Source organism: Calonectris borealis, chromosome Z (assembly GCF_964195595.1).
Source record: "Calonectris borealis chromosome Z, bCalBor7.hap1.2, whole genome shotgun sequence".
Taxonomy (NCBI): domain Eukaryota; kingdom Metazoa; phylum Chordata; class Aves; order Procellariiformes; family Procellariidae; genus Calonectris; species Calonectris borealis.
This window is the reverse complement of record NC_134352.1, coordinates 50,705,227-50,723,673: the sequence shown is the minus strand read 5'-3', so window position 1 is coordinate 50,723,673 and position 18,447 is coordinate 50,705,227. Positions and strand designations below refer to the sequence as shown.

The window sequence follows — 18,447 nt, the reverse complement described above, 5'->3', positions numbered from 1 at the left end:
GAAACAACCACTGCCCCCAGTTTTGTGTCATCAGCAAACTTGCTAACGGTGCACTCTGTCCCATTGTGCAGGTCATTAATGAAGATGTTAAAAAGTATTCGCCCCAATGTTAGCCCCTAGGATACTCCACTAGTGCCTGGCCTTCAACTGGACTTTGTGATGCTGATCACAACTCTTTAAGCCCAGTAGCTCAGCCAGGTTCAAGTCCACCTTACTGTCCACTTATCTAGCCTATACCTCATCAGTCTGTCTGTGAGCATTTTGTGGGAGACAGTGTCAAAAGCCTTACTGCAGTCAAGATAAACAACATCCACTGCTCTCCCCTCATCCACTGAGCTAGTCATTTCATCAGAGAAAGCTGTCGCGTCGGTTAAGCATCATTTCCTCTTTGTAAATTCATGGTGACTACTCCCAATTCATGATGATCCTACTAAAGGATCTTCTTGTCCTCAATATGGTCCATCACCTTCCCAGGGATTAAGGTGAGGCTGACTGCTCTACCTTCCCAGATCCTGCTTCTTGAACATAAGTGAGACACGCTTTCTTCCAGTCCTCAGGAACCTCCCCTGATAGCCATGACTTTTCAAAGATTATTGACCCTCTCTCAGCACTCATAGGTGCATCACATCAAGTCCCATGGACATGTGTATGTCCAGTTTGTTTAAATGTTCCTTGATCTGATCCTCCTCCACTGAGACAATCCCTGAGTCACAGCAACCTGGGATTGCTGGAGGCAAGTGTTACCTTTAAAGACAGAGCTGAAGAAGGCATTCAGCGCTTTGGCCTTTTTTATGTCCTTTGCTACCAGAGGCCCTGCTGTTTTCAGCAGTGAGCCCACTTTATCCCTTGTCTTCATTTTGCTGCTAATGTACTTACAGAAACCTCTTGTTGCCCTTCATGTCCCTCACCATATTCTGGTGGGCAGACCATTAGAGAACACATAATACTGTGTGTTCTCAGGTGACAGACACAGATAGCTGAATTGATGTTTGCATACAAATTAAAGAGCAGCAGTATAGCAGAGTAGTTTTGGCAACAGTTACTACCCACATTTCCAACAGTATCTGAGGATTCAACGTTATCCCATTTTTTTCCCTTCCAAAATGAAGATCTGATTGGAGAACCTGTGCAAAATTAATATATGTGTTGTAACTGCAGTGCAAAGATGTGTCATTTTCTAGTGTATACTCACAGTCAGGGAAATGAAACAAGTGCTTGTTTGGAAGCCTGTTGTACAAGGTGTCGGAAAGCGCTAATATATCACTGTGTCCTTATTTCTGCCGCTATGCTTGTGAACAGAATTCAAACAGTACATATGAAGTACATACTGCAGTTGTACTTTGGTTTTGTTACATAAAGAGTCCTTAATGCACCTCTACTGCTATTAATTTTGAGGAGCTACTTTACATCTCATTGAGAACAGCAGGACCTAAATACTATTAAGTAAGCATGTCCTTAAGTGTTCTCCTGTATTGGCTTGTTAACAGGCTTTTTTAAACAGTATTTTTTTAAAAACATTAAGTTGTCTGACTGTGCTATTGTAATTTCAATTTTTATATAATTATTCAGATGTTGTGCCTTTAGTGAATAATCAACATATTAAGTAGTGGCACAGGTCTTAAGAAATGTTTTTTGGAAAGTTCCCTTAAAATGGTTTCTTTGTCATTCTGCGGTTTCTCAGGAAAACACAGCAAAGTTGGTATTGCTGCTTACCTTTTGTATGGTAATCTTTGACTGGACATCTCCAGCAGTATTATAAAAAAGTAATGGTAACTCTTGTTGTTAATGATAATTGTAGGCACAGAGAAGTCACATATGTGTTGGAGGTTACCAAGAAAATTGTTTGAGGAAGCAGGGAAGAAAATTAGTTGGAGTGATAAACTGTATTTCAGTATCTGTATGTAATAATAGTGTGAAATGTGCTTGTGAATTAAACAGGGAATTAAGTGGAAAATATATAAAAAGAGATTAATGGAGTCATCTGAACTATTAACATATGTTACAGAAAATATTCCAAGATTTTAATCATTGTTTATAATAAGTAAGAGTTACTGATCTTCGTTTCTGCCTTAATTTATAAGCATTATAGTAAAATTCTCAAGCAGACTGATTATACTAGATCTATCCTATGGTTTCATTAGAACATGATTCCTATTATTGTGTTTATAGAGCTTTTATTGTCATGTTATATAATACACACTAAAGTTTACTTACTTTGCTTATGGTTTTTGCAGTATGCTGTACCTGCAGACAAAAAGTAATTTATCAGCAGACATACTTCGTGTGTCTAGGGAGTAGATGCATTTCAGAAAAGAGACTTGCATTACACATTCTCTGCAAGTTAAGAAAAACTTTTATCTTTTTTCTGATGGTTCTAGTTAAAAAAAAAAAAGATTAAACTTATTTTACAGTCCATGTGTTCTAAATATTTTACATTTTGACACTTACTGCTAAAGAGTTAACTGAATATTGATTAGAAAGTGTTGATGCAGTAGTGAAAATCCATTTATTTTAGAGCAGTTAGAGCATTAGAGGGAAATTGAAAAGCATTCAATTTTGAAACTTAACTGTTTTGTAGATATTTCACAAAAGTATGTGATAAATATTTTATATGTAACTTCTGGTGTTTATAAGACAATTGACAGAAAAATAAATGAAAATAGGAAGCTCATTATCTACAATAAAATTATTTGAGCACAATTGTTTAATGGAGGTCATTGTTGTTCTTTTTCTTAATTTCTCTTTATTGCTTGTTTTGCACAGGAAGGAGTTACAGGAGCTGCAGAATCTTCACAGACAAAATGTTAAACATACAGCACAGCAGGCTGAGCTGATAAAGCAGCTTCAGGCTCTCAATACTGATACACAAAAAGTACTGAAAGACCAAGAAGACGCTCACACAGCTGAAACAACATCATATCAAAAAGTATGTCATTCTGCTTTATGATCACAGGGTTCATTTTAATATCCAGCTGTACAATATCAACGGACAGAGTAATCAAAGCACTGTGTAGTGTTGCATCCTTTAGATCTCTGGATCTTTATTGTTACCAAAATATGGTTGGCAGAGTAACAGAGTTTATTGGCCTAATTACATCCCAGCATATACGACCCCTTGCTTACGTTGAATTATGAACCTTAAAAATCGAGATTTATTTGCATCTGAGGAAAAATAGGGGTGAATTGCCAAGCATATAAATTTCTTTATGTAATTTTGTGTTATCAAGGTTTTTCTTTTTATTCCTTTCCTAAAGCTTTCAATTACTAAATTCTCCAATTTGTTTTTGATAATTTAGGAGAGGAAATTCCTTTCAGCTGTAAATAATGTATTTATGTGACTCTCAAACAATTTTACTGGTTTAAGATGCAAAAACCTGCTCTCTCAAAATTAACTGGAAAAAGTGTTGCCATAATCGCTTTTTAAATGGATAACTAATTCAAAAATTTTTACCTATATTTACATTTACAGAACAGATTCATATTTTTGATGAATGCGAGAAAAACGGTAACCCTGAAGAGCTGTCACATGTACACTGCTCAGACCTTCTCCTTTTGAGTGTAACAAATTATATGGATGTGTTTTTCAGTCTGTAAGAAATACAGAAGATATGTTTCCTTCCTTTTTAGAAACATTGAGAAGGCAGAAGACAAGGAAGAAGTTGTATATACAACTTTCACGTACCCTCTACCAGTCTTGGAACTGTTTTCTCAAATTGTGTTCTGTCAGTGCTTTTTCAAAAACTGTTTCCCTTGATCATCTTACTTAGGATATGCCGTTTGTGATAAAATTGCGAAGCTGGGCCTAAGTCAAGCGAGAATCAGTACTGGGTTTCTAAAGATGTGTTTGGTTAACATTTTATAGCACATAGTGCCCAGCACATTCTTGTGTACTTAACTCCGCACAAGTTTATCGTTGACTGCAGTGGTGATAGACATTAAGTCTGTCTTATGTAGACATTCACTACAATAGTAGCCCAGCCAAACTACAGGTAGACTTCGATCAAAGTTGTTCAGAACATGTCCGAGGCAGGGGGAGTTCTACCTATCTGGGGCAAGACAAAGTAAATTACAGAATTTAAAAAAATCCCCAGCCACAGAATGTAGGTGTCAGGAGCTGGTATTTCTTTCATTTTTCATTCTCCAGTCAATGTTTCTATAGGTGTTAAATGTATCCTTTGAGTCACTCAAAAAAAAAGAAATTGGCACAAGTGAAGATAATATGAACTTTATTAGTGTTTATAAGACAATATTCTTCCAGACTACTTCTACAACATAGGAAAGAAAATAAAACTTGGTTTTCATAAGACTGTTTTAAAGCATGACAAAACTCTTCATAAAGGTCACTTTACCTTGCATAATAGTGATTTTGCGAATATTACTTACTTCAATTTGGGAAAGAGTTTAACTTGTCCTATGAAAAATAATTTTGCTATTAGAAGTTACTTATGTGATATGGAAGATCAATGTATTATATGGCTACAGAGGCAAGCCGCTTCTAAACTGGGCTTGACTCAAAATTCAGGATTGCTTCAGAAAGCTGGTTCACAGTTCTTGGTCTGTCTTAGCAGGACTTAAGACTTCTGCTTAGCTGATCATACAAGAACAAGAATAGTGTGGTTTTGAAGATAAGTCCTTTTTTTTGATAGCTGCTAAATACTTCAACTCACAGATGACCCTAAAATTTGCTGGTTTGGAGGTATTGAATTCAATATTTTTCCAACATGGGGGAGTAAGGTTTGCCTCTTAAACCTGCAAAAGCTAACTCAAATATTCTGAGAAATTACTATTGTGGAAGTGGTAAGCTGTCTTTTTGTAAAATATCAAGATATCTAATGCACCTGGAAAAAATCTGTTCTTTTTGTTTTTTATAAAAATATGTTAAAAAAAGGGTAAAAAAAAAACCTCTAAAAAAAAAAGTAAAAAACAAAAAGTAAAAAAAAAATTTACGTTCCCTAAGTCAGAGTGGAATAGATCTAATAATGTTTGTGGCAAATGGAGTTGAGAGAACATGAGAAGGGAAAAGAAGTTCCTTTATCATGACAATCCTGTTCTATACTTCTTAGTAGAAGATATATAAATATCTGTATAAATAGATGTATAAAATACCCAACTGTAATTGCTTCAAAGTAACATGCATTTTCCAAATCACAAAATATGCAGTCCTGACTGAAGTCACAGCTAGGCCTTTGGAAAACTCAGCATCTATAAAAATAATACAAATGCCTATTTTTCCCTTGAATGAGAAAGGCAAACTATTGCAGACAAATGTGTGTTCTGTTTGTCTTCCATGCATTAATAATATGCAGGCTGCAACAGCTAGATAAGGATGTGTCAGCTGTTCCACAGACATATTCACAAAGGAATATTTTCCTACGGCTCCGAATGGCATGGAGCCTATCAGTGTGTGCATCCTATGATATATTGTCCCTTACAGCAAGATCAATGACCTCTCTGTTAGTGGTCAGATAGGCGTTATATGCTATAGCTCAGGCAATGTGGTTGGCTCACATGTTCCAAGTTTATCTTAACAGTCTACTATTTAGGAAGAACCGCTCTTTGTGCTGATGTTAATGTGTAGCACAAAACAGTAGACTGAATAAAAGAAAAAACATTTCTGATAAAACAGATCAAGGTTATGAACTTGCACTGGATTCTGTGTAAATCCACTGAGGACCACAAATTCCCTTCCAAGTCTAGCTGTAGTGGGCAGCATATGAAGCATATGTGAAGATCTATAATCTGTTTTATTCAGTTGCCTTGACTTGGCATACTGCTACCTTTTTTCTTCTTTAAGTAAATTTTAAGGGTGCTGTGTTCTACAATAACTCCTTTACGTTAGAGCATTTATGGAAACAAATGGCTATCTATTTCGTATTGCATCTATAGTTCTCATTCTCAAGGATAGGGAATATTTTGCTAAAACGTATAGCATCTGTTTTAGTGGCCCAGATGCCCTGGGGACTTCATTCCTGTGCTGGATTTAATGAGACTCAATAGATTTGTCCTCACCAACAATTTCAAGGTGGAGAGACTTCAATCAATACTAGGGATAATAAGACAAGAAGAGATTCTGAACTCCTTGGCTAGCTTATCACGGTTTTCTGAAATTTACAATTTAGGGACTTTGTTTTTATAATGTAGTACTTCCCCTTGATCCGATGTGGCCTTTAGGTTCCTTGTTAATCATACTGATTAAAAATCTCTTAGTGGAAGGCCCTTTTAGTGAAGTGGAACTACCGTTATTGGTCATTAAATAGGAAGTCGTAATTCGTGTCCTGGAACTCGGCTCCTGGAACAACAAATAGAGAATACTGTGGATAGTGGTATAGCACATGTCTGTGATGAAGAAAAGCATTGCTCAATAGGTAGATTTTTGGCATAATAAGAAAACACAGTAAGAGTTTTCAATTATGAGGCATTGCAGAAGTCTGCATCAAATAGATTAAAAGTAGATAAAAATAGGATAGTGTCAGATACATTTTCGGATATTGTGGTTAATTTTGTGCCTGCAGTTGCCTTTGCTAGTCCTTCTCATGGTGTCAGTGTGTGGAGATAGTTTGCTTTCCTTCAAGCCCGAGAAATTGTAATCAAAATGTCAAGTTACTGACTTTGCCATCCTAAGGTTATATCTTACTACTTCCAGTCTTTTTTGCGACTGCAACAACTTTTAAGTATAGTTAAAAATCACATAAATGTGTTTATTTTTATGTAAGCAGCATTAAATTCACAAAATAAAAACTGAAACCATATAGATGTGTAAATGGTAATAACAATGCAGGTTCTCCCTCAAACTGGAATGAAAAACCTAAGTTCTTTCACCCATGATAAGAGCTGAGAGAAACTGACTGCCCAATCAAATATACGGAAGCTCACATCAGTAATAAGTAAATCACCATTTTTGTAGTCCACTTCGTCTGTGAAAGCTGTGAGAAACTCAGATCTTTAATAAAGATTATCTCACACTTTAGTTCAAGCTTTGATACTGTTTTCTATTGCTGGGAAGTGTGTTAATTAAGTTAGTCTATTTATTTCTTGTATACCAAACACCAGTAGAGTTGGTCACACACTAGCAAGTACCAGGTTTTCTCAGGGTGAGAACGCTGCACTTACAAGCGATGATTTTCATGCTTGAAAAACGCTGTACTGACATTCTTAGTGTGCTATAGTTCCTGTATGTAATGGTGTAGATTGGTATCTGCGGAATGCTTAAGTATTTGGAAAAAAAAAAAGTAGATAACCTAGAATTCTAAATCTGTCACTAATGTTTGAAAACCATTGTCTTAATGTTTCTGGCAACAATAATGTGTTTTTTTACAATATGAGAGCTGTAGATGAAAGAAATTATGTAAACTGGTGAGACAGTGCAAGAGGAGTTGCATCGAGAAAGGAGGAAAAATATTAAGATTAAGCTTACTTAAGTATGTTTTTGAGTAACGCCAATTTTGATCAGAGTTAGAATTATAAGATTTAAATATATCTGAATTTTGTGTATAATCATATCGGTCCCACAATGGAGGATTTTAAATGATAGTGTTTGCAATATGAATTATTAACGTTTTTCTGCATTAGCTAGGACTGGTGTTCTTCACAAGCCTGCTGAATGTCCTCTGACAGTATACTATATAGAGAGAAGAAATCTAAATAGGGTTTGGTAGCATTTCACAGAGAAGTTGTTGCCGATAAATACAGTATTTCTGAGAGAACTGTGTCAAAATTTTTATATATTGAAAAAAGCAATCCACAAGCCCCACCATTAGATAGCCATTCAACGCAAGGAATTGCACAATACTGATTATATGAATGAATACTGGAAGGGTACATTAGTGGGGGATGAGGTGGGGAATCAGTCAGGAAAGAGGAAATACTGGATTCATTGAACTAAATAGACTTATCAGTTTGAATTTTTGCAGTAACACCACTAATAAAAAAGACTGAAATGTCCTTTTCTTTTATGTTCTCTTCTGTTATTTTTGAGAAGGTATATTGCTAAATTATCCATTTTACGTGGTTTCCAAAAGAACCATGGTATTTGCGGTTATATAGTACCATAAAGTTGAGGAAAGCACATCATCTCTTTTAGCTCATGCTAGTGACTCTTGCTTGCATCTTGTCTGATGTTACTCACATCCATTCTGTACTTTCTTCTGTTTTTCCTCTTAACCGCTCACTTGTGTCTGGCATTTTTCTCTTGTATCATAGGTAAGCTTCGTGGTCTGTCATCTTAAAAAATCACTCTACCTCTTGCTTTTCCATTTTAAAACTAAACGCCATGAATGTGCCATATATAGTCTGTCTGGAGCGCGTCTTCAGTTTCACCCTACAGCTCCTCCAGCTGATTTCTGCCCTTTTCAAATTCTCTTATATAGCATGATCTTGTAACATGGCTTTCTGCGATGGTGCTGTAATAGTTTCCCTTATAGTTTTATTGTGTCTTAATTCAAACTAACTTTTTTCCATTTGTGTCATTACTATATGTTCAATATTACGGTATGTTCGGGTTCATTTACTCAGCTCTCTGTAATACACTGATTTTTAGGATGTGAGCATTTAGATAAATCATTTAACGTAGGAGAATATTTGTTTTACACCTGGTGTATATCATTGGCTACTGTTGAATTTTAATGGATGGATCTACCTTAGTGTTAGTTCCTCACAGGAGTATCCTTTCAAAGGAAGTCTCCTGGATGTCCCCACTTTCTGTGCTTTAGTTGATATCATAGGAAAGTCTATGCGAGCATTGGCTAAATTCCTTTTGGAGTATGGAACTGGAAATTATTTTGGAACTAGAAAATGTGTCCTAGCTGTTAATTGGCATTCAGTACACAGGAGCAGTCTAAACCTAGTTTAAAATAAATCCTGCACACTTGTATAATGTTAGTGTTGGTCATTTGTGTCAACTGTTTCACTCTGCAGTTTTTTTCCAGTTGCACTATGATTCTGGCTAACATATAATACAATAGGTAGCGTGAGTTAATTATTTAGTTTTACTGGGTTTTGTTGGAATTCCTCAGCTTTCCTTGGTCTGACCTAACTTAATTTTGCCTTAACTTTACCTCACTCCACCATTATTAGGCTATTAAATATTTTTTATCGCATGTGGGCAGGCTTTAGAGTCACATGTCTTGGCTCTCCTGGAAGTCCTAGCTTTGGTCTGGCATTTTTAGGTTACTTGATGACATTAAGCACACCTATTATTCTAATGAAGTTTCCTGTTTTAGGTAACTCTTCAAAGATCTAGCAAAAAGTGTTTTCTGGTAAAATCAGTTAAAACAATATAAGAAATTGTCAGGGTAGCTGAGAAATATGGGATACTTTATTTTTTGAAATTCAGCTAAGTTACTCTTCCTTCCTGACTGATAAATAATGCTCTTGTGTCAGATAGATTAGATTTATTACAGTGTACTGATTTCAGATACTTTTAATCTTTTTTTATTTGTTTTTAAGTACCTTCACCTGTAACAGTCTATGTTGCCTGTCAGAGAAAGGACAGCTCTAAGGCATTAGAAAGAGATTCTCAAAATACAATGAGTGCAACAGTTTTTGCAGAGCACAGTCTTGTGTCGCTGGCTGTTGCCTTTTGTTTTTTCCCAACTACTGAATTTCATAAACTGTATAAAGAATGATTTTAAATATTTTCCTTTTTCTTTCTGTACTGTAAACATAAATACTTTTTTATATCTCTTCTTGGGGATTAAATAATTTCCTGGGTAAATCTCATGTCTTACTGAGATTCATGTAAGGTGTAACCACTCACTTACGTACAGTCAAGATTTCACTCCTCTTTTCTGTGAAGCTTGCTAGTTCTGAGATAAATAATTCACAATATTTTTGTCTTTCTTTTGGATTTTCTACTCAATGTTCCATCTTGAGTCCTCTGATCTCCATTTTACGTCTTGTCTCTCTACACCTGACTTTCTGTATCTTTATTAATGGTAGACCCGTTTCGCCATGTTGTGCAATTCTGTATGTTCTGGAATATGCCTACTGCAGTGTGATTAAATGTGGTTCCTCTTCTAAAACAGGGTCAGAAATGAGCAGAAAACCCCAAAATAATCCCATATAAACATTAATCAGTGCATGGCCATAAATGCAAAGATAGGGAGCTGAATGGAAGTTTGGAAGTTGTTCTAGTTATCTGTGGACAGTAGGTAAAACTATTTATTTTCATACAGGTAATTTTCATTTTGAAACTTCCTGCTGCTCAATACCTTAAAAAAAAAAAAAAAATCGGAGTCCTATAAACTAGTATATGGGTGTTGTTTAAAAAAATATATAAACCTCAGTGTAAAAAGATGAATGTTGTGAATGTGTTTTTTGCACATAGCTTTTAGCTAGTTCTATACTTGAAATATATGTGTTTTGTTATTGCTGTTTTCAAAGCAGGAAAGGTTGGAAAAGTTTATGCAAGTAAAAAGACAGGCTATTTGTCTTGTCCTGACAAATGCTGACTACCAAAAATACCCATTAGCTACATTAGGGGATGTGGCTGCCAGCTAGAAAAAAGCATCATATTTTTGATGTTCTCCATTCATCTTACTAGGATGTTACCTTTCAGATACTATAATTACGACCACTTAAGCGCTGCTAGTCATAAAACCAGCAAATTGTCATACTAGTGTGATCTAGCTAATGAGCTTATATAGTTATAGTTGGAAGTAACTGTGTCTTGATGTTCCATTTGCTTAGAAGGACATTATCTAAAGATGCATGTTTTTGATAAATGAACTGTTTATTTTCCTGTGAGATACTTACTGTTTTCCATAAGAAATTGGCTAATCTTGAACTTGCATTTCTAGAGATGATGTAAGCTTTCTTAAATATATAAGAAAGATTCAGTAGGCACAGAAATTTCAATGTAAAAGTTTATTTTTTAAGACTCAGAGTAATTCGAAATATCAATCTGTCTGGACTTTGAATTAATTTTGTCTGAGAGGCATGATCTCTGATCTGCTTTGGAAATAGGCAAGAAGTAATTTACTTCGTCCTAAGTAGATTTTGAGAGCCCATGGAAGTAGAAAATGTTAAGAAGAAGGAAAGGAAGGGAGATTATTGTTTCCAAATTTCTCACAAAGTGTTAGGTAGACGGTTTCCAAATCTAAAAGTTGTGATTGTTTTTCAAAGGCTTTAACTTCTGAGTGATATAAGCAGACGAAAGGGAGAAAGAAGTGTATCACTTAAGTAAAGCTGACAAGACAAAGAGTAAAATTAAGAGTAAAATAATGTTTTTACAAGTAAAATGACTTGTCTGTCAGTTCCTTGTACTTATAAACGTTATTGATAGATTTGGAAATTCTGATTTTCATATTTAATTAATTTCTTTTGGTTGGAATGGCAGAAAGGAATTTTCCAAAGATGACTATCAGCTGCAGAATTACATGCCTTCTACAGATTATTTTACGATAGAATAAATAGTTGGAGGGAATATTGTTTGTTTTGGGAAAAAAGGACAAAGGAATGAAGGGCTGAAATGAAGAGAGAGAGGACTGTATGCTTAGGTAGTAAAGCTGTAGAGACCTGTATTTCCTTCAGATCTGTACTGTTGTTTATTCAGCTACAGGTTTATTTTTCAAACTGGTTTTTACTTTTTTTTTAATAAAAAGCTGATTTTGTTTTAAACAGTTTTCAGATGTTTATATTGAAAAAGTGGTAAAAATGGAGGGATGGGGTGGTTATTAAGTTCTCATATTCTTGCAAAATAAGTTCTCATTGTTAGTTAGATGGCATGTACTGCTAGTTATTACTTAGTTGTAGTTCTGGAAATTCTTTGTGTGTATGGAATCTCTTCTAAAGCGACTGCAGAATATATACAATATTCTGGTTTCAGCAAGAACAGTTGAGCAACAGCCAGGGATAAGAAATTCTAATATAATCTCTGGGTTTTATAGTTAATGTCAAAAAAATTCCCACAGAATAATTATTTAAACAACCATTTTATACTTCATACAAAATGCAGTAGGCATTAGTGGATTCACTCTATTGCTATCCAAGCTATATTGAAAATGCTAGTTTTAAAAGATCATACTACTGTATAGAAGACACGGATGGTATTTGGTATTCTTGTTCCTTTAATTTCATTCCCAGGGCAGATGTTTCAATTTTCTGCCTATTCACAATAAGGGATTGTTGTTTTTCCTTTTGTATTTTCTGTATTTTATATAAACTGTTCAAAAAGTAAAATAAATCCTGATTTTTTAGGTGTCCGTTTCTATTCATAAATGCCATAAAAAAGCAACTGAAACTGGTAATATTCTGATGTAGGTTGTGTTTTTCTGGAAAAACGTCTTTCAAATTTAAAGTTTCAGTGATTGTTACAATCACTGTTTTCAAAGGTATAGAGTGAGGCAGGAGGACAAGAAGTGTGAAAGAATTGTCAAACGTGAAAAAGAGAGGGTGATCTTTGTGGACAAGTTATTTAAATTATACTTTCTCTCCTCCTGTATTTATATGGCTATCTGCATTTGAAGTTGTTTTTAATCCTGTTATTTATCTTCTTCCCTCTCTTAGCTTTATAACGAATTGACTTTATGTTTTGAGACTGTTAAAACAAGTGAAATTCAGCTGCAGCGAAGCTGTGCCTCTCTTCAGGATCAGTTACTTGGGAAAGATCAAAAGATTTGTCAGTTGCAAGAGCAACTTCAGCAGGCTTGTGATGCTTTAAATGCAGTACATCAGAATTCTTCTCCAAAATGTGAAGTTCAGGTGAGCCCACTTTTAGAATAATAAAAGTTGTTTCTTCTTGTTTTAAATTAAGCTTCTGTACCAGACAGTTCTGGAGAAAATTGCAGGTTTTTTTCCTTCTTAAGAAAAACTGTGCAACTATGCTGCTGCAGTAGTGTAAGTATTTCTGCTCTTGCTATTAGAAGGTACTTCACAGTTAAATCTGTCCTGTGAAAAAACCTGAGAAATGGTGTCAGTATTCAACAAGATTCTTATTTATATTCTCTAACAAAGACACCAAAATAAAAACAATACCAAAGTGATTTTGTTCCTGGAAAAAGATTCCTAGAAAAAATTGTGAAGTTTCTGCATTTCTTCTGTGAAAATGAAATGTATTGGTTCTGATTTGCTTTATTGTTCCTCACCATGCAACTAAACTTTAGATCATAGATCTACAGAAAGTATTATGGTGGGGAGAAATATTTGTCTAAAAATTTCTAAACTTTAGTGTGCCATTTGGAAAGCCTCCAACTTTACAAGTGTGCCAGATCTTACACATATACCCCTGACATTTTCCAAAGGCCAATTTATTACTTGAAGCGAGTTTGAAACACTTTGAAATGATCTACCTGCAATGGTTTTGTAAACTCTGTTGCTTAGTTTCTTCCATAAATTTGTCAGTGGGATTGACAATGTATTTCAGTTGTACTAGCACTCTTTCCCCTGGTTAAGCAGAGAAGGGAAAATAGTTAAGGTGATAGTGCTCATTAAATGCAGAACTTCACTTAGCGTGGAAAGGTAAGGTAGATCTGTAATCAAGGATTATATTCATGAGCCCAAAGGAGCTTGAATATTAAAAAAACCCATAGTGTTTAATTCCTCAAAATTTGTGGTAGTAGTAATCTGCTGTAAAACAGAAAAATCAAAATGCAGTATCTCCTGGATGTGTTCATGATGGACATTCCAGAGTGCATGTTCTAACTTTATCCAGAGTATTACTTAAGTATTTATCATAAGATTCTTAATCTGTATTTTGTATTATTTTTAAAGTTCCCCTTAATCTACTGATTTGATAATTTTGTTTCACAAATGGTAAAACACATTCTTTTAAATCTTTCTTGTGGAGTGTTTGCCTCTTGATACATTCTTGACCTTTTTCTGAATCTTAGAAATAATTGGGTTTTTTTCTTTTAGAAGATTTTGGTGGATTTTTTGAAAGGTTATAAATATAAAATTAGTCTCAAGCTGTTTCTGCTCTAAACACAGCTTTGGATCATGGTTTTTGAATGCTCAGACTGTATTTTTGAATACATCATTCTACTTTCATCATCTTGTATTGCTCTGAAGAGTTTTTTGCAGTTTATTTTGTCAGACTACTTATTTTTTTTTATCATAAAAGCTTTTATTATATCTCTGGATTATATTTCCTGAGGTTAAGGAGGCCTTTGTTGTCTTTGGCAAGTGATTTTTGAATGCTTTCCTCCAAGTACAACACCTATATTGTCTAACCTGGATATTGTGTGACCGTTTATTATACAATCATGCCGTATCCCATGTGGACCTGGTGTAAATATTTGGCATTGGCTTTTGTCTTTATTATCCTGAATAGCTTAGTAGTATTAGAAAATTTTGTTACTACACTAATCTCCTACCTTTCTGTATTTTTTGAACATGTGGGACACCACAGGTGACTCTTCCCCACTGAGTAAACTAAGTATTTATTGCTATTACTTATTTCTCATAATTAAAGCAATTCTTTAACTGTAAGATTTTTTTCTCCCCTTAAAATACAGCAGTTGGGTTTCTTTAAAAGCTCCTAGTGTGGAGCTTTGCTAAAATCCATTTCAAATCCAAGTAGACAATTTCACTCAGATTAAATTTGTATACATCTTAAAAGAACTTTAGGAAATTTCTGAGGTTAAAAGTAAGACTATTTTAGAAGCTAGTGACAACCTACAATTGGTGATTCAACTTTATACTTGATTTCCTTTGAATGTTTTAAATGAATCACATCCAGTGTGGGTGAATTTCTTTTGTTGATTTATTCTATGTTTCCTTCTAGTGGCGTCTGAACTTGAAGTACATTAACCAGTATGCTCCATACAAATTAGGATCCAAATGTGAAGCAGTCCTAAATTACTTAATGGTGAACATGGGTGCAAATAATTATTTTCCTGTGGCCTTCTGTTGGCTTTCTGCTATGTTTCCGTTTTGATCCTATCTCAGCCTTTTAGACTCTCTGGCACTGTCCCTGTTCCCAGTGTATTTGAAGGACTGTACTTGTCATGATTATTCAGAAAATTGCTGTTTTGTTAGTGAGTGTAGGTTCAGTCTGACCTTCTGCAGAAATATATCCATTGAACATTTATGTCATCTGTCATGAGCTCAGTCAGTTATTTACCAATGCTAATGGAGAAGCAAAAGCAGACAACTTATGATAATGAATGTAATATATTTAAATGCAGTGTATGAACCTTCATTTTTCAGTAAATTAATCTTAAACCAGGCTGTGATGGGACAAATTATTAGTGTTACTGAAGCAGCCTCATAGGGAAGGAAATGTGAATAGGTAGCGCCCATAATTGCTAGGTTTGTAGGAGAACCGAGATGTTAAGCAGTATATGCTTCTGTGCTTAACATGCTTAATATTTTCTCTTGACTAACGTTCTTCCATTCTGCTATAGCAAATATCCCAAATTTTGTTGACATGCAGTCTTGCTGTGGTTGAAAGGCCAGACTATGCCTTTTGGGAATCTATCATAATGCTCATTGTTGGCTGCATTTTGATGACAGCCAACTTTCCCATTACAAACTGTACTATCTTGCGTAAGTGTTAGAAAGGTAATGATTATTGCATGGTTACACAGCTGAGGTTTCTGCAGGGGAAAAAAGTGATTACCTATCATTACTTCTGTGACCTGTTAGATAACCAGAATCCAGGTTGTTCATGAAGTTCTGAAGTTAAATGTGATTAAGAGAACCTCCTAACTCATTTTGCTGTTTCTTGACTGCAACATCAGTGGAACAGGATGGATTTGGAATAGAGGTTTAGTTAACAGGACACCAAAGCAATGTAGGCATCTACTAGTTTTCTTGTTACCATTTTTTAAAAAAATATTCCCTAAAAAAAGAAGTTGGTTTAAATGACAGTTGTATTTCTGCTGTAAAGTACTGATTTCTTGAGTGTGTTCAGATTTGTGCCTTGCTGAAAGTTCATCCTGTGGGACATGCTAACAGTCTGTCGACAGCACTAATATATCTTCTTCAGACTTTCACTAGCCAGGAAGATTATACATCAGTGTTGCATATGTTAGCACATACTTTTTCCTGGATTTGAACTTTTCTTGCTGTTGAAATTACATTGTAGTGAGGCAAAAATGAGTTTTGTATTATTGGCTTTATTAGCAAGAATATCTCCATTTTCTTTCATTAAGGGTAAAATATGCCTTCTTTAATGTTGTAATCTTATTCTAGTCAGTGTGGCACTTGTTTTGGTGAGGGCAAACTTTTAGTTCATTTTAACTATCCTGGTAAGGTGTGTGATGAAGAATTTAAATCTGCTTTAGAGTAAATTTCTATTTACTTCTTAATATGTGTGCATTCAGCAGCTCTCACATACCTTTTCTCTGATCAGAGAGGTAAGGCATCTTTGAATTTGGAAGACTTTTTAGTTAGATCTGTGCTTATGCTACACAGTAAAAAATGAACAGAACAAAACCATTTTAAATAATTTTCAAACATAAGCCTGTGGGGTTTGATTAATTTCATCTCATGTAATTGTTATTTTCGTACTGTTTCATTATTGCTGTTCATTTTAACTCTGAGATGTATACCATACATTTAGTCATACGGTTAGTGTACTGTAACTATTGCCCATGTGAATGGTAAATATTTAAATATGTTTACTGAACCGAGGCAGTCATTTGTGTCTTGACTCCTACTTTTCATATGTGTGCAGACATCAAAGACAGTATTAAGAGATGATACTTGATCAAAGAACAGTAATTAACAGACATTTAAATGTTTTTATTTGTAACTAGCATCTGACAGGTATGTGCATTCTACCTAATACAGAATTCACTTGCACTTTTATGATAGTATCGTAATTTCTCATTATGAAGTTTTTAAAAGCAATCAATAGAAAATACCAGTAAAACAATGAAAGACATTGCATACAGATGTAACTTAAGCTTATTAGAAAAAAATGCTGATTTGTAACTAAAACAAAAATTTGAGTTTAGAAAGATTTGTATGAGAAATACATAAATAAAATGTTTCAAGAAAAACTGCATCCATTGTTGCCATGCAAAAATCCTTCAAGTCTTATTATCAGAGTGTGACTTACTGGTTTTCTAACATCAATATTTCAGTGATTTCAGTTTATTAGGCTTGTATAGTACACTCTTTAAAATACTGGTTGGTTGAAGTATAAATGGTAAAAAATTAGCTGGAGAGGGTAACTCTCATTTATTTTAGTGTTTCTACATTTTGCCCAGTACATTTAGTATTGCAATATGGATATTTAAAGTCCACTTTTGAGGCTTAATTTTCTATTTCTTGTTAATGATACAGCATAACAAGAGGCATATATCCTGTTCAAAGTATGGTGCTATAAATTTTGTTTTATAGATTGGGATCATTTCGGTTACTGAAACTAATTCCTAACAAAATGCTTTTTGTATTTCACTTATTTAGGCTTTACTCTTAGGAAACTTACCCATTTATTTTATTTGCATTAAAAGTTTCTCAGTCTTGCACCCTCTATGGGTCAAAGCTTGCCACAAATATCTTCCAGTTTTTAGAAATACTCAATTTATTAAAAAAACATTGAAATTGATCGCAAAGATCTCAAAATGTAATTTTTTAAGCAACTAACAAATACTGTAAAAACGTATTTGTATAGGACAAGATAATATGAATCACAGTGAACATTTAGGACTATGTAATACTGCAGCACATTGTTTGAGGAAGGCAAAAGCCTTTATCACTGTTTGCTTGAAGGCTTGGGCTTTGAAGAAAGTAAAATGGAACTGAAATTGACCAATTTAGTCAACACAATTTACTGAGTAAATAATTAGTCTTTAATGATGGAAAATATCAATAACATTTTTCAAATGGTTGTATTCCCGTAAGCTGCAAACTATCTGCTATTTGGAGATTATTACCCTTATAATAAAGACAGGTATAGATTATAGCTTGTAAAGTTAAATTTGCTTTAATTTAAAAAAATTAAATATTTCATACATATTTTTGTAATAGAAAAGTACTGGTATTTTCTGGTGTTTGCAATATATAGACAAGTATAATTTAAACTTTAAGATATATGTGATCTTCAATATTAATGATGTCATTTTAATCTTAGTTATATATTTTATAGCAAGTTTCATACAGTAGCTTACAGTTAAACACTTTTTTAAAAACTAGAATAAGCGTGTCTCTGATTCTTGGTCAAAGAAGCAGTAGTAATTTGTTAGTTTCCAAACTTTTTTTTTGTACCAATGTTTTATGAAACTACACTTAAAATATCTTATATACGTATCTTTTAAACAAGGTGGAAAGGAGAAAATACAGGTCTTTGTTGAAGTACTATTATTATCTTTCTAGAAAGTCTTTGTATTTGAACTGCACAATTCTGGGGTAATATAGACACATACAAAGGAGTTTGTACTCTGTGGTTCAAGCCATACCCTTGTCCTCAGAAAAGCTGTGTAGAGTTATAACTATTAACGGAGTCTGTGAAGCCATTGTTGGTACTGGGATCACAGTATACTAGCACTTGGTCACCATAAA

The 18,447-nt window shown here is 34.3% G+C and overlaps 1 protein-coding gene across 1 annotated transcript in view; it reads left to right on the top strand.

Moving 5' to 3' along the window:
• Window positions 1–18,447, top strand: part of CNTLN (centlein) — a 221,234-nt gene that overhangs the window by 77,005 nt on the left and 125,782 nt on the right. Inside the window, exons 8-9 of the mRNA XM_075136251.1 lie at window positions 2,764–2,926; window positions 12,505–12,699. Coding sequence (XP_074992352.1) covers window positions 2,764–2,926; window positions 12,505–12,699 — 358 coding nt within the window. The remainder of the gene's footprint in view (window positions 1–2,763; window positions 2,927–12,504; window positions 12,700–18,447) is intronic.